At 51.2% G+C, this 21,894-nt stretch overlaps 1 protein-coding gene across 3 annotated transcripts in view; it reads left to right on the top strand.

Moving 5' to 3' along the window:
- The window catches only part of PKNOX2 (PBX/knotted 1 homeobox 2), a 112,429-nt gene that overhangs the window by 14,444 nt on the left and 76,091 nt on the right, over nucleotides 1-21,894 (top strand). For 2 of the 3 annotated variants that reach the window (XM_012001290.1, XM_012001292.1), the window contains one exon: nucleotides 16,598-16,706. The exons of the other annotated variant lie outside the window; for it this stretch is intronic. In XM_012001290.1, coding sequence (XP_011856680.1) covers nucleotides 16,620-16,706 — 87 coding nt within the window. In that variant the 5' untranslated portion in view covers nucleotides 16,598-16,619. The remainder of the gene's footprint in view (nucleotides 1-16,597; nucleotides 16,707-21,894) is intronic. 3 annotated transcript variants of the gene reach the window in all.

Raw genomic sequence — 21,894 nt, 5'->3', positions numbered from 1 at the left:
CTCTGTCACCCAGGCTGGAGTGCCGTGGCACAGTCTCGGCTCACTGCAACCTCCACTCCCAGGCTCAAGTGATCCTCCTGCCTCAGCCTCCTGAGTAGCTGGGGCAACAGGTGTGCACACCTCCACGCTGGACTGATTTTTTTTTTTTTTAATAGAGATGGTGTTTTGCCATGTTCTCCAGCCCGGTCTGTAACTCCTGAGTCCAAGTAATCTGCCTGCCTTGGCCTCCCAAAGTGCTGTGATTACAGGCATGAGCCACTGCGCCCAAGCACTTAAGTTTTCTTACCATCATTGTCTTTCTGTAATTGTGGTCATCATATTTACCTCATGGTGCTTCTGTGCAGATTAAATGAGAGAATGCACAAGAAGGCACCTCACACAATGTCTGGTGCATCAGAAATGCTCAGAAAATGCCAGTTCCTGTGCAAGCCCCTCCCCGTCAGCCCCAAAGCGCCCCCTTCTACTTATATGAAAACTTCTTCTTTCGCATTACCATGGACACTAGGGAAGGGCGATGTGGTCCGATTTGTCCAGGCCTCCCCTCAAAGTCAAGCCATCTGCATTCTGAGCAGCTCCTGAATGGGCCCCCTCTGAACCTCCTGGAGGATTCTCTGCAGGCCATGGTTTCAGGCTCCCAGGTCAGCCTTCAGCTTGTCTACTGTTTCCTGATGCTGGCTGTTCACAAAGCCCAGTTCTGTCTTTTCTGGACATCATAATTCAACCGCATGACCTTTTACTGGCCACTGCCCCTCTCGGGGCCCCACAAGTGTTCCTTCTCTGTGAACGAGGGAGGAGGACTACAGGCTCTCTGAGGAGTCTTTCAGGCCTGACATCCTGCAGTCCTTGGATTCTCACTCCCCTCTCTGCTTCCCTCCACCAGATATTTGTGTAGAAAGCTGTTCGTCTCTTATGCAGCTTCATTCACGCCAGACTTTGGACTGAGCACTTCTAGTCAAGAACTTAAGAGTTATTACTTGAAATATGTACACAATAGTTGTTATCTACTGCAAAAAGAGGTATTAATTTTTAAAAAGTTAGCCAGGCATGGTGATGCCCACCTGTAGTCCCAGCTACTCAGGAGGCTGAGGAGGGAGGATTGCTGGAGGCCAGTAGGTTGAGGCTGCAGTGAGCTATGATTGTTCCATTGTACTACAGCCTGGGTGACAGAGGGAGACCCTTGTCCCTAAAAAACAAACAAGCAAGCAAATAAGAGGCATGCATCTTACAAAGGGAAGAGGTCCCAAGCAGGCCAGAGGGCCCAGGGCAGAGGACACAGAAGTGGGTGCATGGTCAGAAATCTCCTGGAAGGTAGGGACAACATCTTATCAGTTTTGCTGCTTATTGTAACGCAGTTAAATGTTATGTTTTAAGTATTGTTCTAAAAACTTGCTTTTTAAACATAGGTTATATGATTGATAGCTTTCTGGGTCAAAACAAATAGATCTACTCCATTACTTTTAACTGCTGCATAGTTTTCTGTTACATAGATGTATAATTATTTATTTATTGTAGTTATTTTTTAAATTAGAAGTATGTGTGAGGAAAAAGCAAACAGCGTAAAAGATACCAAATGAAAACTCTCCCTTCCTACCCTCACCTCTCCCCACAAGGCTCATGATCCAAAGTCAACCACAACAGCTTCCGCCTTTAGTTATTTGATGGCTAAACACTTATTATATCAGATACTATGCTTAAGTCCTTTTTTTCTCTGTTTATCTATTCATTAACTGTCTGCTATGAAAGTTGAGGAAATTAGCACACATCCTCCCCCTCCAATTTGTATTAGTTCGATAAGTTTTTATCAAATTACATTTGATATTATCTATTTTTAGTTCATAGCATTGAATATGCTATATAACATATATACACCATATATAACATATACTATATATTAATAAGTATAAATCTTCTAAATCTTAATAATGTAAAATAATAGTAATATACTAAATAACACATACCATATAGCATTATATATACTATAGAGATTATGTATTATACTGTGTAGCACTACATATTATATATAATACTAAATAATATACAATACTCTGTAGTATATTCTCTATATAATATAGTATATAGCATATATCATATATAATACTGTATACTACATGATATATAATATATAATACTATACACTATATCATATGGTATACTATATAATATATGCAGTATTTTTAAATCACATATAAATAGTATATTATAATATACATTATATAATATGGAATATTATATATTAGCATATATAATCATATGTAGTATATTATGTGCTATGTACTATAATACATATGTATGCTATGTACTATATATAATTATATATTATATAATATATACGATCTATAGTATGCCATATACTTTCATACTGTATATAACATACTATATATAGTACTATGTATTATATTTTGCATAATAATAAATTATCTATGATTTTTACCTTGGTAAGATTTAGAAGATTTATACTCTGTTACATTGCTATAGTTTACCTCTGTATTCTATAGGTGATTATAAGATGGAAATCTGTTTAAAAGCATTAAAACCACTGTGGGCATGGCAATGTTATTCAACTGCAGAACTAAGCAGTGTGAGTGGCCCGTGGCTGCTGTGGAAGAAGCTTCTGAGCCCTGTGGTGCCATGACTGGTGCCCTGAGCAGCTGCTCTTTCTTGTTCGGTGTTCTCCACCTCTTCAGATTTCTTCGTTTGCTGGGCTACAACCTCCAGTTATTTTTTATATCAGTGAGTGGGAAAGAAACTCTGAGTTCTCACATGTCCAACACTGGCATTTGTCTTCACACTTGATTGATAATTGGACTGCGCTCAGAATCCCAGGTTCAAAACCTTTTTCTCCTAGAACTTGCTGACATGGCTGCACCGTCTCCTTGTTTCCGATCTTGCAATGAGGATCCATGGGAATGTGTGGTTCTCTCTTCTTTTCCCATTAAAGTTCCTATTTCACCACCATGTGTTGGGACTTGAGGTTTGCTTTGTATTCTCCTTTCTTAGTGCTGGAATCTTTTAAGTCTGAAGTCACCTGTCTGCTTCAGCACAGGGAAATCTCCATTTTGCTACATTTTCATATCTTTTCCTTTGTCGTCTCTATTTCCTCCTTCTGGGACATCCATTGCCCTGCACAGTGCCCAACACAGAATAGGTGCTCAATAAATGAGGCCTGGATTTGCTACTTGGGACCTGGGTTCTAATTAGGGCCCTGTCTCCAACTTGCTGTATGGACTTGGGCAATTTTCCTTATTTGTCTGGGGAAGAAGTCAGACCTCATGATGACTTAGGACCCTTCCAGCTCTGTTGGTCATCTGACAATCTGCTCTAATGCCTGGAGTTCCCACTGCTTCTGGAACTGGAGAAGAAGTGTTCATTTCCTGAGGAGTGAAGAAAAGGCTGAGGCTGGGTTTCAGGGCAGCCGCAGCAGCCAGCTTCTCACTGTGGACAGCTCCTTTGGACCCTCCATCTCCCCAGCATCCGCTCTCTGTCCCCCTTGGGGAACTCTCTGCCTGACCTTCCCCATCATTCTGAAATGGGCTTCTTCACCTCCCTGTCTCCCTCTGCCCATCTCCCCTACTCCCCACACTTCTCCAGCTCACGCGCACACAGCTTCTGCTAGTGAAATCATCCCTGACCGTGGCAAGTGCCTCATTAAGTGAGCTCTTTTCCTCACGTTTATGAACTGCAGGACAAAGAGACAGCAGACTGCTCTTCCCAGTGCCACAAAGCAAAGGCTCTCACCTGAGACAGCCAGGCCCTAAACAGAGAAGAAAGCTCCGAGGGGGCTACAGACAGCAGGGATCGTCCCCAGCCCCAGGCAAACTTGTGCCCCTGGGGAGTCATCTTAGAGGAGTAGCCCTGTTTACTTCTCCTTCCCATCCCAGAGCCTGGCTCTGGGAGCAGACATCTCACATGCAGCACCCTGCCTGCTCAGATCAACCTGCTCTGGACAGAACTCCTGATCTGGAAGTGCAGACACTTTCTTCCTTTTCCCTGGACAGGCTTGACCCTGGAAGAGCCAGACTAACAAATGCTCAGATCCCAGAGGATTAGTCACTGTTCTAAGCACCCTAATTGGTCCCCGAGGGCCAGAGTCCATTGTGCAAAATTGCCTTCTTCTCCTCCTCTTCTTCCACCCCCTGGTCCTTGCCCTAGCGTGAGAGATGGTGTCCATCTCACTGGAGAAAGAAGGGGCAAAGCGAAGGCATGATCTTGAACATCGAGACTACGAAGATTCTGTGCCAAAGGCCGGACTCTTCCTTTCCACCCAGACCATAATGATAGGAAATGGGTTGCATTGCAAAAGTCGGAATTCAGCTTCACTGTGAGTTATAGTTTTCAGACCCATTTCTAGTATTCAAGACTCCGATGCTAATATGAAACACTCCTCCTGTGTGTCTGAGGGCAGCGGAAAGGGCCAGCACATGACTAAAGTTTTCCCTGTTAGGAGCCAGAGAACCACAGCCCCTTTCCAAGGCTGGAGGTTGAAGGGGACAGGCCCTGGCAGAGAACAGCCCGAGCCAGTGGGAGGTAGAACACAGCTCCATCCTTGCACTTCTGTTTAATAGCTGCCTGTCTCAGAGGATGTGGGTAATAACGCTGCTGCTGGCTCACCGGCTGCCCATTCAGACTGCTGCCTGGAATCTCTCTGGGCTGAGAGCAGAAGACTCTGAAGTGAACAGGAAGGGGGACTTCTTTGGCACAATGATAAATCTTGGACTCAGGAAGATATGACAAGAGAGGGGATGCCCCCTAATGCTGGGGTGCCCTGACTTGAAAAAACGAATACTGCTCCACTGGACACGCTAACCCAAGATACAGCCAGCTGCCTCTTAGCCTGTGCGTCATGGACAGATTTCATTCCAGAACAGGGACTTCTTTACAGCTGTGGGTGGTCCCTGGAAAGCCAAGGGTGTGTGGGGAAAGGCCAAGTGGAGACCGTCACAGAGAGCAGGCTGACTGCATGCCCCCTTCTACTCCACTTCACTCCTCCTGGGCCCCAGCAGGGCCCCTCAGTCCAGTATGACAAGACAGAGACACTGACGGAATCCCAGTCAATGTGATTCAGAGCCCTGGCCCCAGAGCCGCCAAGAGCAGGGTGAGGCACAGGCAGCCTGGCTTTCGAACACACCCCGTGCATTCCCGGAGCTCTGCTCCCAGACAGTCACGACACATGATCAGATTCCAATTATACATCGCCTTTGAGATGCAGTCTTCAGCCATATATTTCCATCATTTCATGTTCTTTAATTTTGTTCCTTCTCCTCCTAATTGAACACACAGTCCAATGAGTCCACGATGAAGACTCAAGATTTGCCGCTTTCAGCTCGCTTAACGTTTTCCATCTTTGTCTCAGTCGTATCATGTTTACGAGACCCCTACTTCTTATTGCTGGGATCAGCACTTCCATTTTCCCATCTCCCGCTCATTTTTATAAAATAATAAGAGCGAAACGCAATGAAATATTTAACAAAATGTGTACACATACTGCTGGAGCAGGATGGCAGGGCTGACGGGAAGAACTTCGCCACCGTGGGAAGGCACAGAGCGTGTGTCCATTAACTGATGTACAAAAGCCCAGGCTCGGCAACACAGAAGACGTTTAGTGGTGTCAGTATAGCATGATGCTTGGAAAGTCAGGGCCTAGGAAAGTCAAAGGACAGCCAGTATTCGGGGGCCCAACTCTAAACTGGCAGCTTGGTTTTACAGTCAGCCTCACCTTTTCTGACTTCGCCAGTTTCTAGGAGTCTCAGTCCTTCCCTGCTATTTCCTGCCCTCACCCTGAGACTTCCAGTTAACCCTGCAGACTCTGGGATCAGACTGTGTGTAACATCTGGAAACTTTCTCAAAGCCCCAGTTTGCTCACCCACGAATGGGAACAACCGTAATGCCAACACCATCTGGTTGTTAAGAAAAAGAGACCAGGTGATCCGTATCTGCTGTTAGTGTCATGCCTGGGGCACAGGGAGGGCTCAATAAGTGGCAGTGGTTATTAATTCTGTATTATTGTCTCACTCATATCCTAATTGGCTCCAGGAACTAACAGACTTATTCTCACTGCTGTGTAAATGGCTGCTGGGACTTAAAGGGTTATGCTTCTTGGATTGGCTTGTTTTACATTTTAAGAGCAAGCCAGGTCAGGCCCGGTGGCTCATGCCTGTAATACCAGCACTTTGGGAGGCTGAGGTGGGCGGATCACAAGGTCAGGAGTTCAAGACCAGCCTGGCCAATATGGTGAAACCCCACCTGTACTAAAAATACAAAAATTAGCCCGTCGTGGTGGTGGGTGCCTGTAGTCCCAGCTACTTGGGAGGCTGAGGCAGGAGAATCGCTTGAACACAGGAGGCAGAGGTTGCAGTGAGCCAAGATCATGCCACTGTACTCCAGCCTGGGCAATAGTACAAGACTCCATCTCAAAAAAAAAAAGTAAGCCTGCCAGGCACAGTGACTAATGTCTGTAATCCCAGCACTTGGGGAGGCCGAGGCAAGTGGATCACATCAAGAGACTGAGACCATCCTGGCCAACATGGTGAAACCCTGTCTCTACTAAAAATACAAAAATTAGCTGGGTGTGGTGGTGCATGCCTATAGTCCCAGCTATTCGGGAGACTGGGGCAGGAGAATCACTTGAACCTGGGAGGCAGAGGTTGCAGTGAGCTGAGATCGCGCCACTGCACCCCAGCTTGGCGACAGAGCAAGATTCCGTCTCAAAAAAAGGGAAAGAAAAAGAAAAGAGTTAAGCCAAAGAAATTAAACTATAACCATGTATATATATTGAAGCTCCATAAGGAGGTAGACTTCGTGGAGTCATATTGCATAGGCTGCCCCTTTTCCCCAGTGAACATGCAAGGCAGAGCCATGATCTTGTCTGCTGGGGGAACAGGGGCCAGTGGGCAAGATGGGACATGCGAGTGAGGAGCAGATTTTCCGTAACACAGAAACACGCGTGATGATCATTCCCGCCATGATTTCCCACGTGTAGTCCTGGAGTGGAAAGGAAAGGAAGTCTTCATGGAACAGTAGGCTTTGGAGCCAAGTGTCGATGAAGGGAAGGCACGGCTGTGAAATACAGGACACCTTGCTGGTGGACGAGAAACACAGCAAGAGGCACGAGAGCATCTTAGGTTGGGCAATGGAGGGAGTGTCTGCTGGGATGTGAGTCTGGGTGGCCGTGCCACTTTCTCTCACATCATGGCTGTCATCTTCCCTTCCCCAGGGCTGGCTTTCCGCAGCTCAGGAGCACAGAGCCAGTGTACCCACCCTCCTTCCAAGGGGGTGGCGAGGACCAAGGGTGCAGCAGCCTGGCTGGGCAGCCTTTCCTCCTCTGGCCGATCCCATTGCCGTGGGCTCTATTTAGAGCTCTTGTTTCTTGTGAGCACTGCCTGGGCCACCACGAAGGCACAGGAAGGACACACGCTGGCTGGGTATGGGAGTCTCAGGAATGAGTGGATTTTCAATGATCAGTTGAATGCACAAAGCCACTTGCTTCCACAACCCTGACTCTTGACTTTTTTTTTCCCTAAAGGCAAGTTTTACAAATTGGAACAAAGTGTCATCTAGCCAGAGGATACAGTGCAGTCCTCAGAGAGAAAAGCGGCCTGGCCGCCCCTCTTAGCTCCTCTGGCTCCAGGAGAATCGGAGGTTGCACCAGGGGTGGAAGGCATAGGCTTCAGCATCCCTCGCCTCCATGCCCTCCTTCCCCCAGCAGCCCCCCACTCCGGCCACCCTGCCCACACCTTACATGGTCCCCACGCCTGCTTTCCTCCCCCACCCCGCCATTCCCAGGGAGTGTCAGGGCCCTCCTGACTGCCTCAGAGAGGAGAGACTTATGAAAGGGAGGGAGCCCAGGAGGGCCTCGGGAGGTGGCTCTGTGCTCTTCCACCTGGGATCCCAGCGCTGGCGCTGTTTGTCTGTCTCTGTTGAGTTGTGGGCCTCAGGGGCCCGGCCTGTGTTGTTTTCTCAGCTCGGTTCCTGAGCAGCGGCTGCTGTCAGCTCTTGACAAATAATAATAAACCTGGGAATCAGGTTTGTCAAGGGGGACTTCAGTCCCCAGGTTCATTTTTAGATACGTTTCTCTGTGTGTGTGCAGACCAGAGAGTACATGATAGTGGCTCTGGGGGAGGGGCGGGCCAGGGCTCCCAGGTGCCCCAACACTCCACCCCAGCCACCACCGTGGAGGAGCTGGAGGGCTCTCCACTGTCCCGATCCCTGGAGGTGCTTGCATGTTGAAAAAAAAGGAAATAATTGAATAAAAGGCCTCAAGCTCTCTCCTTTCCCTGGGCCTCCCCACCTCTCCCCCACTCTTGTTGTTTGGCTAGAGATGAAGAGGGTTGGAGAGGAAAAAAAAAAAAAAGGGCAGAATCCCCTCTCTAGGTTAGAAGGTTCCAAGGGGGCCGCAGGCTGGGGGCGGGAGCTGGCTCAGACCACCCCAGGGCAGCAGCTGTGGCCTCCCTCCTGCCTCCATTCCTGGGGCGAACAATAGGGGGAGGGGCTCCTGGAATGGGAGACTAAGTTGAGCACCACTGGCAAAAGCAGGACCCAGGTGTGGTGAGTGTGAAGTTTGGGGACACACTAGATGGCCCTCTGGGGCAGAGCAGCACCCACTTTTCAGCAGACAGGACCCACTGGAGGCCATTGCTGCCACTCCCCTGCCTCCAGGTAGGAAAGGCACACGCCACTTCCGTGAGCAGAATGCAAGGGCTGTGCTCCCCCTTCCAGCCGGCATGCTTTTTTTTTCTTTTTTCTGTTTTTTGTTTTATTTTGTTTAAAGGAACCAAAGGGGGAAAAATTGCCAAGTTGTAAAGTGCTTAAAGAGGAGATGAGAATCTTCATCAAAATGCTAAAAGCTGGAGGGGAGAGTAATGTGAGAACTCTTGCCTGCTATTTATGGGATTGATTCTCAGATCAAGAAGAAGCAAGCAGTTGGATGAAAGGAATTATTGTTAAGCTCCTCGGTAGGAAGATCTAATGGACAATTGCCGCTATCAGGGGGAATTAAATTGCTGTTTCAGTTTGTAAAATATATCAGCGGCTTTTTGAAGCCAGAAAAGGTGTGACAGCGAGGCAGGGAGGGCGGTGTGGAGAGGCAGGAGCAAGACCAGGAAGAGGGCGCCCGAGCAGGGCAGGTGTTGCTCCTCTGACTCCCCTGCTCCGTGTTGTGAAGCCCAGTTAAAAAAATAGCTGAACTGGGGACTCAAGGAGGAGAGGCTGCAGGCCTGGAACTCTGGCTTCTGTGTGAGTCAGAGCGGCATGGCCATCAGCAAAGGGCAGGACGGTGGGGCTCCTATCTGGGAAACCTGGTCCGGCTGGAGTTCAAGGAAGGCAAGTCTTGTCCATGGAGGAGGGAGTGGCTGAGGAGGGTGATGGACCCAGTGCTGGGGCCTGTCCCCAAACACTGCTTTGTCATGCTGCTTGTGTGCCCACTAATCCTCCCCATAGTGAACCGTGGACACAGAGGGACCCGGTGTCCTCTTCTCCAGGGTGGGTCTCTAATGTAAGCTTCTGCTCATCTCTAGGCTGGGGTCAGTGAGTGCATGGGTTGGCCCGACCACACTGGGGACATACTGTTACTCCAAATAAAGAACAAACAATAAAATGGTCTTGGGAGTGGAGAAGGGAGAGGAGGTTGAGGCCCTTGGAAATAGGACCACAGGCCATTTATGGGGAGGCCACGCTCCTTGGGGTGGAAACTGGGGGTTGGGGGAAGGGTCTCTGGGTTCTCTGGTCTCACAGAAGGCTCTTACCTTTTCCAAAGCGCATTCACTCCATGTGGCATTTAAGGGCTGAAGGAGGATTGAGAGAGAGAGAGATCTGCACATCTCTCAGAGAGTCAGAAGCAGGCAGTCCTAGCCAAAGCTCATGCTGGCTTCCGCTCTGTCCCCGCTCTGTTCCCCGGACACCAGCATTGTGATATTAGGGCATGACCTGGCACCACCTCCCAAGTTGGCTTCCCAGAAGGGTGGCAAATGACAATTAGTGCAGAGAGCTATGGGTGGCCAGAGCGTCTGCTTGTCTGGGTTGTCATCTCTGCCTCCCCACTGAGTATTCCAAGGAGGACCTGGAGGGGCAGCAGGGAAGCCGGTGTTCTGGCTGTGACATTCTGCAAGGACTTGGGCTCTGTGCCGGGTGCAGTGTGCCCTGGGACCTGGGTCATTGTGGAGTCGCAGCTTATTTTTGACCTCTTAGCTGGCCTTCAGGACACTAAGGCCTGAAGAACAAGAATGTCAGACCTGAGTGCAAATCCCACTCAGTTCCTCTGCACCTGTCCCTCCTTCAGTAACAGATATGCACAACCTGTCTCCCTGGTTCCCAGGCCCCACTCCGAGACTGACCTCATCAGACTGGAGGATCTCCATGTCGCCCCATCAGCCCAAGATCAGAAAGACAGGGAGAAAGCAGCACCCACTCAGCCCCACATTCCTGCTGTCTGAATCCTCAGGGTCCCCAGCTTCCTCTCAGCGCCCACTGCCCCTGGGGTGAAGAGGCAGGCGAGGGTGTTTGCTGTGCTGTGAGGTGGGGCAGGCACTGGGGAGCTTGCCCCTCTTTCCAAATTCCTTAATCCTCCCCTCCAGGAGCCTCCACTTCTCCCTCTTTTGAAACATTTCAATACGACAACTGATTTGGAGGTGACAAACCCCTGCTCACATGGTCAAGCTTCCCAGCCCATGGTGTGTCCTCTCTCTCCCTTCTGTCCTCCTCTGCCACCACAAATTGACCTCACCCTTGTCACTGCTCAGTTCTCGGTGCCAAATCCATCCACCAAGCCTCAGGGACCACCGAGCTCCAGCAGACACCCCGCCTCCAGCTTGTCACTTCTAGCCCTTACTGGTTTTTGCAGAGAGACCTGGTGTGTGTGTGTGTTTCTCTGTGTGTGTGCTCGCGTGCACCCACACGCCTTCGCTTCTTTAGATAAATCCACAGAGTCACATGAAATCAGTGACAGGTTGACACCGTTATTTCAAGATTCATCGCTGTGAGTTGCCAGCAGAGGAGACCTAGCCAACTCCATTCCACCAGCAACACTTTTTTTTTTCCAGGCATAATTTATAGCACTGGGGTGAATTTGTTTCCAAAAGATGAATATCACACTATCAGCAACAGCTGCCTCTCATTTTTATTTGTTTTTAAATTTGACTCAAAGTCCAATTCTCCATACATATCCCAAGCTGCAAATCCTAAGGCGACTGATTACATGATTTAGTAAACAGGTTATATTATATAATGCAATTAAAGCGGGGCCCTGCGACGCCACCTACAGGCCACTTCTGGGAAGGGAGCTGGGCCAGGGAAGATCATTTTGGACGCAGGGCTGGGGCTGAGGGAGAAGAGACGGATTGCGCCAGGGTTGAGGAGGCTGCCCCAGAGGGAGATGTTGAAGCCAGCCAGGTTACTAATGCAGCTTTTCGGTCCCTCCTGCTGAGTTTCACTGTGTTATTTCAGCCTCCTGCAAATCTGTCTAGACGTCAGAACCCAGGCCTGGGCAGTTGCTCAGAGGGGACAGCCTGGGGTGGGGGTGGAGGGGTAACCTGGGGGCGTCTGGACTGAAGGGATTGACGGCTCCTGGCTGGCTGGTCTCAGGGGCCTCCTTTCCACTCTCCAACTAGATGGGAGGAAGAGAAGTCAGGCACTGGCTGGCCTTTAGAAAGAAGCTACAATCCAACCCTCTCCATTCCATTCAACAAGAATATGTGCAGTGCAAATCCTGGGCAAAGGCTTCCCAAATATTCTGGGGAAATCCCTTCATTTTGCAGTCTGAGAGGGAAAGTGACTTGTACTGGCTACAGAATAAGTGGTAGATTCCACTGGATGTGGAATCCAGACTTTTTTGCCCCAAGCCCAGGCTTAGATCATGGGAACTGAGAGCTGAGGGGTGGCCCTGTGAATTCCCTCATCCAATCCCAAAGTTTACAGATGGGGAAATTGAGACCCAGACAGGGGATGGGACTTCCACAGCCCCTGCTTGTCTCAAGGGAAGGAAAATCGTGAACACGCTGCTTGTGTGTGTCAGAGGACAGACCAGAAGCATTCCTAGGGGGCCTCAGGAGTGCCTCTTAGCTGCTATGGAAGGAAGGAAGGGAGGAAGGAAGGGAGGGAGGGACAGAGGGAGGGAGGGAGGGAGGAAGGGAAGAAGAAAGGGAAGGAGGGAGGGAGGGAAGGAGGGAAGAAGGGACAGGAAGGGAGGAAGGAAGGGGGGAAGGAAGGGAGGAAGGGAGGAAAGAGGGGAGGAAGTCAGGGGCCAGAAGGCAGGTGGACCCAGGGCCACCATCCCCTCCATCCCTCTCTCTGAACTCCAGCCCTCTTCAGATGAACGAGGCTGTAACATCACTGAAAAGCAGTTTCTGGAGAGAAGGGACTCACTTTCCCGGGGCTGAGAAAGAAACTTGACCAGAGGGAGTGGGGGGAAGGGCGTGAAGGAAGAAAACAGGACTGTCAGATTCCAGGAGGGTGGGAGTGTCCCCTCCCCCTTGTCTTTGTGCCAACCATGGGCCCAGTCTCCAGTTTGGGGCAGGTGGGTGGGACAGTGAGGGGCCAAGCGAGCTGACCCTACTTCCCCTCTCCCCCATCAATTTGTCTCAGCTAGGGTCAGGGGCCAGGAACAAATGCTGTCAGGCCAGCTGGCCAGAGAGTTCCCAATTAGACTTTGTGTCTCATCCTTAAGGCCCTGAGCCCCCAACCCCGGCACCCTGGCCCAATTACTGCCCAGCAGCATTAACCCCTTGGTGCCCCAGGCCGTTAATGGAATGTTAATTGGTCTAATGGGTTTCATGTCAACAAGTCCTAATGAGCTCCTTCCTAATGAGCTTGGTATTTTTTTCTGAGCCTGTTTGTCAACACACTGGATTTGGGGCTCCAGACTGCCGGCCTGGTGGTACAGGGCTGTGGGGGGAGTGGGTTGAGGAGGCTGAGGGAGGCGGGTGCCCAGGATTGCCCATCCCATTTCCTAAAGGGGTGTGCTTTTATGACTCTGCATCCACTGACCCTGCCTCGCCGGCTCCTGGGCTCTCTAACATGGCATTTTAGTTTCTTCTGATGATATCGGAGACACAAATGATTTCTTCTCGGTTAACATTGTGGGGTTGAGTGTTGCGTTAGAATTTTTCCCTCCTAGATGTCTTATCATAAAGGTTTTCAGCACTGAACAAAACAAATCAAAAAGCAACCTTTCCCCGTGAGCCTGTTCGCGATGGGAAATCTCTCCGTGGGAGACGCTCCTGTCTGGCCTCCATTTGCAGTCTTGCCTGTGACCCCCTTGAATGCCCAGGTGTCTTGTGACAGAGCACTGGGGCCTCTGGACAGGGCCAAGCAGCCTCTCAGAGTCCGTGACAAAAGCTCTGAAGCCCAGAGGTGGGTTTGCAGGGGCTCAGGCCTGCTGCTCCTCTCCCTCTCCCAAAGAAAATGCAAAAAAGGCAGGCTTCCCCCAAAGGGCCAGGACCCCTGCTGTGGCTCAAGGAGTTCCCCCACACCCCACTGCAAAGTCCCAGCCAAGTCCCAGATAAGGCAAGTCAGATCCCCAAATTCCTCTCCAGGATGGTTGCACGTGGCCTCTCAGGAACCGGGGAAGTGCATGTGTGGGTGGAGAGGTGTGAGGCAAAGAGCCAGCTTCCGGACATGGGTGCAGGGTCCTCCCGCAGCTGAGCTCCCGGAGTGTCAAGTTGCCAGAGGCTTCTGTGCCTGAGCGAGCAGAGAAGGAAACTTAAGCCTCTGTTGAAAAGGCCTCCTGTTCTCTTGCAGGAGAAGCCCCCAGAGGGTAATGGGGCAGTGGCCTAGTGGCCTATGGTGACCCCGAGGAGGGGGAGGGTCCAGGGCCATCTGGGTCCTCAGAATATTATTCCTGTGTCTTCTTCCTAGGCGGGTCTGGCCCTGCTCCACAGCCTGGTGGGCTCAGGACTGACCAGTCTCCTCTCAGCCTCACAGGTGGTTGTCTCTGGGTGCAGACCACTCTTAGCCATCCCTCCTTACCCCCAGACACGGCAGCCCTCCTGCTGCTACCAATGTTTCTAGGGACAGCGCCTCTGAAATGACCCTGCCTTCCATTCATTGGACGGTGAACAAAAGAATGTGAATGAAAGGCGCCTCTCTGTAGCCTATGCCCCCTCATTGAGCTTCCTTTGTTTTGCCTTCATTATGACTTTCTAATCCATGGAATGAGGTTACCAAAAGACCCAAGCCCGAGGTTAAAGAGAACTAGTTGCCCCTAAGAGGGGAGAAAGCCCTCCTTCCTGAGGCGGCTCCCACGCTGACTCTGCCCCCAGGCTCCCTCTTCTGGAGGCTGCAGGCACTACAGTGCTATAGCCCTTCACGTGTTTCCCCTGCCGGTGAGCATCTGTGATCCGTGCTCTGAGATCCCACCATCCTGGTCCTTGGGCCCTATCCAAAGTTGCCTTCTCTGCCAGAGTTCCAGGGAAGGCTATGTTTCATAGTCCCCTGAAACATTCCTATTTCCTTTATTTTGTCAGGGTCCAAAAAAGAGAAACTCCACCCACTTTAATATCTCAAAAGTCTTAATTCTGGAAGTTCCTTCTGATGTCTCAAAGAGTCTGTATCTCCTCCACACACACACACCTTTTTCCCTCTGCAACCCTCACTCTGCTCTTGGCTCTCTGGGATGCTGACCACCACGCAGACAAAAATCCAGCTGTGAACAGAGGCCTTGGTTCCCCTGCCTGAAGAGAGAGGCTCCCCCAAGGCCCCCTCCTGCGTCCCCTTGCAAAAGGAAATTGGATCTCAGGGACCAGTGGCGTGTGAGATGGGCGAGGCGCTGCATGCTGTTGTGAAGATATCCTGGTGGTCCGTCCAGGTGGGGGCGAGCAACAGGCAGTGAGGCCGATGGAACCAGCCCGCAGTCGGCGTTTTTAGCACTGGGGGAGCCATCCCTCCCTGTGCCTTCTCCACCCACCTCCACCTCACTTTCTTCCTCCTGTAGGACCATGACCTCCCTCTCCTAGCCATGCTCCTTGGAGAGAAGACCTTGCCTCATTCATCTGTCTCACCACACTCCTCACTCAGTTCTGTGCACAGAGTTGGTAGTTGGTAGACATCTATTGAGTGAAACACGCATTTCCAGTGCTTTTCGCAGAAGGTCAAAGTGTACTTGGTACCTTGGAGACTCAGGTCAGGTCAGAGTAGCTCTTACTTCCCTTTCCTGAGAAAGAACCAAATGAATCACACACACACACACACACACACACACACACACACACACACACACGACCCTGGAGGCCAGCCCCTTTAGTTGATAGCAGCTCCAAAGCACTCTCAAATTCCCACAGAATTCAGGTCTGTGAACATTTTGGAAGAGCCTGGGAAGGGCCAGGCTGGAAAAGGATGAAGCCCTGGGTGCTTGAGGGAGAGGTATGAGTGCTGTGCTCACAAAGGCTTCTAGACCAACAGTGCCCTCCACCCAGGAGAAGAACACGTCCTGCACTCCACAGAGGCTCTTAGCAACCTCCTACCCTACAGTGGACAGCCCCGTATCAGGCAACTAGCCTGTGGCTTCTAGATCTAAACATTTCAGAGCATCTACTGTAGCACAACAGCTCTCTGGGCATTCTGTTTCTTGGGTGGCACAGCTGGGCTATCTCCACTTATGGCACCACATCCTAGTTCAAGAGGAAGTCTTGAGGCTTCATGGGCACAGCTCGCCTGCTTACTGGTGATGGGGAAAAGGTGGGGGGAACAGTGGAGCAGACCCAGAGCTGGGAATCTGGAGGTGCTGCTTCCATCCCAGCTTCACCAGCAAGTCCCCCAACCCCCGCCCTCCCATACACAAGTCACCCTTGGCCTCTGTCTTCTACCAGCCAAAGAGGCAGGTAGCCCATTTGGCTCTGACAGCTCTTCCCGCACCCACACATTCCGGTGACCATACTAAACCAAGGCTGAGGAAAGTCCTGCTTAATAGGATATGCAGGCACATCTGTGGACACGCCCATAGTCACAAGCCCGCGCCTGGAAAAGTACAGGAGTGGACGGCATTCCCTGCCTCTTTCCCTTCCCCAAGGCCTCCAGGCAGCCACCCTGGGGCTGCAGTCTGAGGAGGGGTCCGGGCCCCGTGTCCTTGCCACCACTAGGAGGTGTGGTTAGCCCTGGGGAGGGGCGAGCTCAGCGCTTGAGGACCCTGGGGCTCTGTAGCTGGCCTGGGGCCCTCCTGCCCCTGTGCGCGCTGTGGCTGCTCCAGAAAGCCTAGGGAACAGCGGGGCCAGGAGCACCCTTATCAGGCTGGGACTCAGGGCCCTCCTGGGGAAGGAGGGGTATCCAAATGGTCTCCAGTCCCCCGTGCTCCTACCAGGCAGGTCTCCTCCCCCTTAGGACCCCTCCCCACATGCACAACAGGCCTGAGCTGATGCTGAACAAAGCGCCGCTGCAGGGGTACCGGTTGTTTTACATATGATTTGAATATTGTTTCTTTCAAGTCAAAATAGCACAGCAAGCCCCTCCCCACCCAGGCTTCTCCCTTAGCTCTCATTTGTTGCCCTGAAGGGCGTACAACCCTTGCTGCATCCGGCCGGCCCAGGTGGCCCAGCGGGGGACACAGGGAGCTGCTGGGTGCCCAGGGCGGGCCTGCTCGGCGGTGTTAACGGTGCGGCCCCCTTTCTCCTGCCCACAGGTCCTCCATGTGAATCAATCCCATGATGCAACATGCCTCCCCAGCCCCCGCTCTGACGATGATGGCCACGCAGAATGTCCCGCCCCCACCCTACCAGGACAGCCCACAGGTGAGTGCGCAGGGGCCGCTGCCTCCCACCATGGGGGAGGGAGTGTGGTGGCCTTAGAGCCCCAGCTGCAGGCTGGGATATTCCAGGGGCTGACTGGCTGAGCCAGGCCTCCCACAGTCATGTCCTGGCGGCACTCCTGGGTCTTCCCCCTCAGCCTGGGGAGCGAGAGTCCTGCAAACATAGACCCCAAGGGGAGTCACCAGGTTCAGAACCCGGGACCTAGGACTGGAAGCTAGAGTAATGGCCACAGTCCTGTCCCCCACCCCACCCCTCAGACAGCAGAGAAGCCCAGCCAAACCCCTTTGTTGTGACTGGGGCAAAATCCACAGCTGGGGAGACCCAGGTACCAGATGTGAGTGGAACCGCCCTCTGAGTGTTTGAGAAACTTGCTACTCAGAGGCTCCTGAGTGTCAGGCCCCCGGTCTCCGTCACTTGGGCTCTTGTCCTCCTCTGCCTGCCTATGGGGAGAATCTCTGTTCTCTTCAGAACTCCTCTGGGCTTCTACTTTTTAAAAGCCAAGATTCCTTCTGTATACCCCACAACCCCTTTCTTCTGGTCCCCAGCTTCCACCCCTCAGCTCAGACACAGCTGCCCCCCAAGATATTCTGCACCCCCTACCCCGATTGCCACTCCTGCAACAGCCCCTCCTCAGCAGTGCCTTCTCGCGGTCTTCATGCTGTCGGCCCTCCTCCTCCTGGAAGCCTGCCCAGCTTGTGGGGGCTGCCCTCCCACATCCTTGAGACCAGCCGCTTTTCCTATTTGCTTCCCCCAGGTGCTCCTCTTGTCCACCCTTTGTTCTTTGGAAACTTTGAGTTTTGTGTCTGTGCTTTCACAGAAGCCTTCATTCTCTGACGCCTCCCTTCGCACTCTCCTGTCAATATGAATTCGACAATTATTTATTGGGCACCTGTGATGTGAAATGCACCCAGCTAGAATGTCCATCCTCACATTTGCCCATGTGCAGCAGTTGCCCGCTGAGTGCTATGGGCAGGCTACCATCTGCACTCCTCCAGCAGCCAGTCTCTGCCTTACCCTGCCATCCCTCACTCATCAAACACAGCGGTTCTCATGGGCTACATGGAAAATTTGTGCAGCATGAAAGGGGTCTTAAGATGCAGATGCTGGGCTTGTGCTCACTATAGTCCTGATGCCCCCAGCCTAGTGAGAGCATATAGTAGCTGCTTTATACATCATTGTCATCCCCCGGGAGATTACCAGATGCTCTGGGGCCTCTTTCTAGCGTACTCAGCATATGGAACCCCTTCGACTGCTCTGCCCTTGAAGGTCCAAAAGCCCTGGTCCTTCACCCATCTCTGAGCACATGTCTACGGCCCCGCTCCCACATATCAAATCACATTACTTCCCCAACTCTCCCAGCCTAACCCCATCCTCAGGGACCCCTCTGCTCATGCCAGTAGTTTCCATGAATAAGCCACAGGGTTGAGCTTGGCCTTTACATGGCTCTTGTATTTGAAAGCCTCCAGGCATTCAGCACTATGTCAAGTCCCTTCCCTCTGTAGTTTCAGCTTCCGAGACAAAGTTCAGAAGGAGCCCTCAACTGATGGGAACCTTTTGCCTCCCAAGAAAGAAGTGAGAGAAGGAGAAGCTAGGGGCCAGAATAGGGGCAAGATCGTCCTTCTTCGATAGCAGCAGATCCGTTCCCACTCTGCTCAGCCAGCACACATCGGTGCCCACGTATCGATTCAGTGGTGGGAACTTGGGCTCCACTCGTTTTGTAACTGGATTCTCTCTCCAGTCAGAATGGGGAACAGAGATGGGGACTCTTCCTGTATTTAGCAGGTGGTAGCTGCCAAGGCCCACACCTCTATACCCAAGACTCAAGGATAGACCAGGGCAGGGCTGAGAGGTCAGAGAACACTGCGTTGGCATGACTGATGGCAGCCGCTCCCCTCTCACCCACCCCTCCCTGTTTTGACTGCCTGGGCAGCTGGGAGAAGTTTTGGTTTGGCGGGGATTAGCGGGAGAGCTGCAGCAAGGGCCTGTGTTGAATGCTGATCCAGAAGCCTAATTTAATGGTCAGCATACAGCTGGATTAATACATCCCAGCTGTTGAGGGACGGATGGAGGTGGGCTGCAGTCCTAAGGTGCTCAGCTCCCCAGAAGTCACCACTAAGCTGCTCTAGCCTTTGTGAGGTAGAAGGGAGACTCCACTTCCCTATCTAAGGTCTTAGACAGAAGCCAGATACAGGGACTGCCCGAAGGCTCTCCTCTCTGAGGATCCTCCAGACTGTCACCATTTAAAATCTTCACATTTAGAGCAAAGGAATAATTTGCCCTGGGGAAGCTGCCATCTATTTGTAACCCTGGCAATCCATGAGTGAAATATCTGACAAGAAGCATCAGTGTCCATGGTGAACTGACCAGGTCAAGGTGTCAGGGTCTTCATGGCCTTGACGAAGCCACTAGGCTATGCCCAAATTGCCATTGGCCTTCCCCAAGCTGAGCTGGTTCCCAAGGAAACTGAGCTGGATGTGGGGCTAAGGGAGAGGAGCTCGGGCAGGGGTGGAGTGGGAGGGATGGGGGAGCTGGTGGAGGCCTCCAGAACAAAGGCTTCTGACTCTAGGGGGAGAGGCTGTTCTCTGCGGAGAGGGCTGGTATTTGAGGGCCTTCTGCCCACTCTTTCGGGCTTCTAGGAGGGGCTCCCTTGTAGGAATAGCTCTTCCATGCATGCCTGGCTGCTGGCACTTTCTGCAAACTTGCATTGGACCCCTGACTTCTTCCCTTTATCTTTTCGAGATATGGACCCCAGCTTCCTAGGGGGAGACTCTACTGCATTTCCCTTTAGAGTGTTCATATCCCCGAGAACCAGCCACTCTTTGAGACTCCACATCTTCAGGGAAGCAGAGCCTGATGGGGACATGGGTCAGGCACACCAGGGAATCCTGTCCAAAACAGAGCTCTCAGGAAACAAGGCCCACTCCCTCCTCATTCCTTTAGGTCTAATCTCATCATGTTTGGACCACGTATGACTTGTTTCCTCACAACGTGGGCAGCTAAGCACACTTCTCCATCACCTCTTCAGAAACCCAGTTTCTTCCACAGGCAACAAATGGACAGTCTCTGATACGAAGTCCCCCAAATGAAAAAGGAAGCGAGACGCAGAGCCCTTCCTCTGAGACCCATGCGATCGTTTTAATAATGTTCCCGTTGTGCTAAGGGCTAGCAATACCGAGCATAATCTATTCAAATGCACAGGAGAATCTCACTTTGGAAAATTAGGAATCTGCATTAAAAAATTCCCAAGCCCCGGACCTTCTTTATAATAAATTAGAATTTTTTTTCAAGGCAAGTTCTTAACTTGGCAATTTCATTTTTGAAGTTTGGGGAATAAAGTTATTAAAAATGAGGAAGGCCTTTTTTTTCTTCCCATTTTAGTAGAGAAACATTCATGGTTATGGCCTCGTGCTATTTGGGCACAAGCCAAGTGATACAATGGTTAAGAGGCTTCTAGCCCCTCGGTTCTGTTGCAGTCCATCCTGGAGAAATTTTGCGATTGATTGTAAGGTCATCACTCTGTTGATTGTGCACCGAAGGATGACTGTATGTTTAGAAAGTGCAAAAGCAGGCTGGGCACGGTGGCTCATGCCTGTAATCCCAGCCCTTTGGAAGGCCGAGGTGGGTAGATTGCCTGAGGTCAGGAGTTCGAGACCAGCCTGGCCAACATGGTGAAACTGTCTCTACTAAAAATACAAAAAGTAGCCAGACATGGTGGCACACGCCTGTAGTCCCAGCTACTTGAGAGGCTGAGGCAGGAGAATTGCTTGAACCCGGGAGGCGGAGTTTGCAGTGAGCCAAGATTACATCATTGCATTCCAGCCTGGGAGACAGAGTGAGACTCCATCTCAAAAAAGAAAAAAAGAAAGTGCAAAAGCAACAACCCAATGGAACCCTCCCTGTGACCTACTTCTTCCTTCTGTTAGCTTCCTGCTAAATTCTGCCAGAGTAGCAGCACCCTCTACTGTCTTAACTACAGGACCCCAATTCCAGCATGCTGTAACTGGGTCCTTGATGCAGACCCTCACTTTGTGCCCTGAAGAGGTAGGGTTAAGTCACCAGGGTGGTGTAATTCTACCATGATTGCCTAATGACCACACTGTCTCTAGAGAGACCTGGATGTGAAATAGGTGTGTGATCCTCAGTTCAGTGCATTGTGTTGATTCCAGCATCACCCCGCTTCTGTTCTGCATCTCTGCCATAGTGGCCTGGCTGTCAGCTGGACTTTCACAGCCCCGTCCTCCCACTGCCCCAGCATCCCCACTGACCCTTCCATTTGCTACTGTTTCTTTCCTCTCCTGCCTTGCTTAGTATCCCAGCAAGTGTCACTCCAGCCTCCCTCCCAGAATTTTCTTGGGAACACACGACCACCCTGTCACTCCTAGGCAAATACCTCTGATTTGTGTACTCTCAGAAATGTCACTCGAGACCTTCCTGTAACACCCATATGCAACATCACCCACCAAGCGAAGTTCTCACTTCTGTAGCTCCCTCAGCCACTCTGGGGAGCCATCCGGGTTCACTAGCAAAGGCAACCACTTCACTCCCCTCACCTTCCCACACAAAACACACTCTCATTATCGGCACCACCCGCTACAACTTTTCCTCAAACGCAGACACATACCTACCGTTCCAAAAATAGCTTTGCCCTTGGCTTATTAGCAAGATAAATATTGTATCTATTTGAGTGTGTATTCAATGTTTAGGACGTTCAGTCTGCGTGTCCCCTGCATGTCAGCTGCATGAGCATTGGACTAGAAAGCAGAAATCTTGGTAGATCCTAGTCTGACCCACTAGGCACAGCCCCTGTCGATGTGAAACTAAACTCAATGGATAGTTTAGGAACAAATTGATGGCTAGGTAGCTAGGTGCTCACGTAGCATTACTTGATGATTGGCATTAAAAGGGTTTTGGCAGTTCACCAAGGATGCAGCCTCATTTTTGACCAGAGAGAGACAAGACAGGCAGTTAGAACTCCCTGTTGAGATCCGCTTTGGGAGACTCACTTTGGAAGGAAGTCGAGTGTTTGCTCAGGGTCCTTTGCAAAAGCTGCGTCCCTCCCATTCCCCCCACCCTGATCCTCCAGCATCTCTCAGAGTTGGGAGAATGGTGTCTGGGACTCCAGGACACGGCACTGAGATCTGGGGTCAACACAGCAGTGTCTCACTTACCC

Source organism: Mandrillus leucophaeus, unplaced genomic scaffold (assembly GCF_000951045.1).
Source record: "Mandrillus leucophaeus isolate KB7577 unplaced genomic scaffold, Mleu.le_1.0 Scaffold656, whole genome shotgun sequence".
NCBI lineage: Eukaryota > Metazoa > Chordata > Mammalia > Primates > Cercopithecidae > Mandrillus > Mandrillus leucophaeus.
The sequence above is the reverse complement of the archived record's forward strand: the minus strand, read 5'-3'. Positions and strand labels throughout refer to the sequence as shown.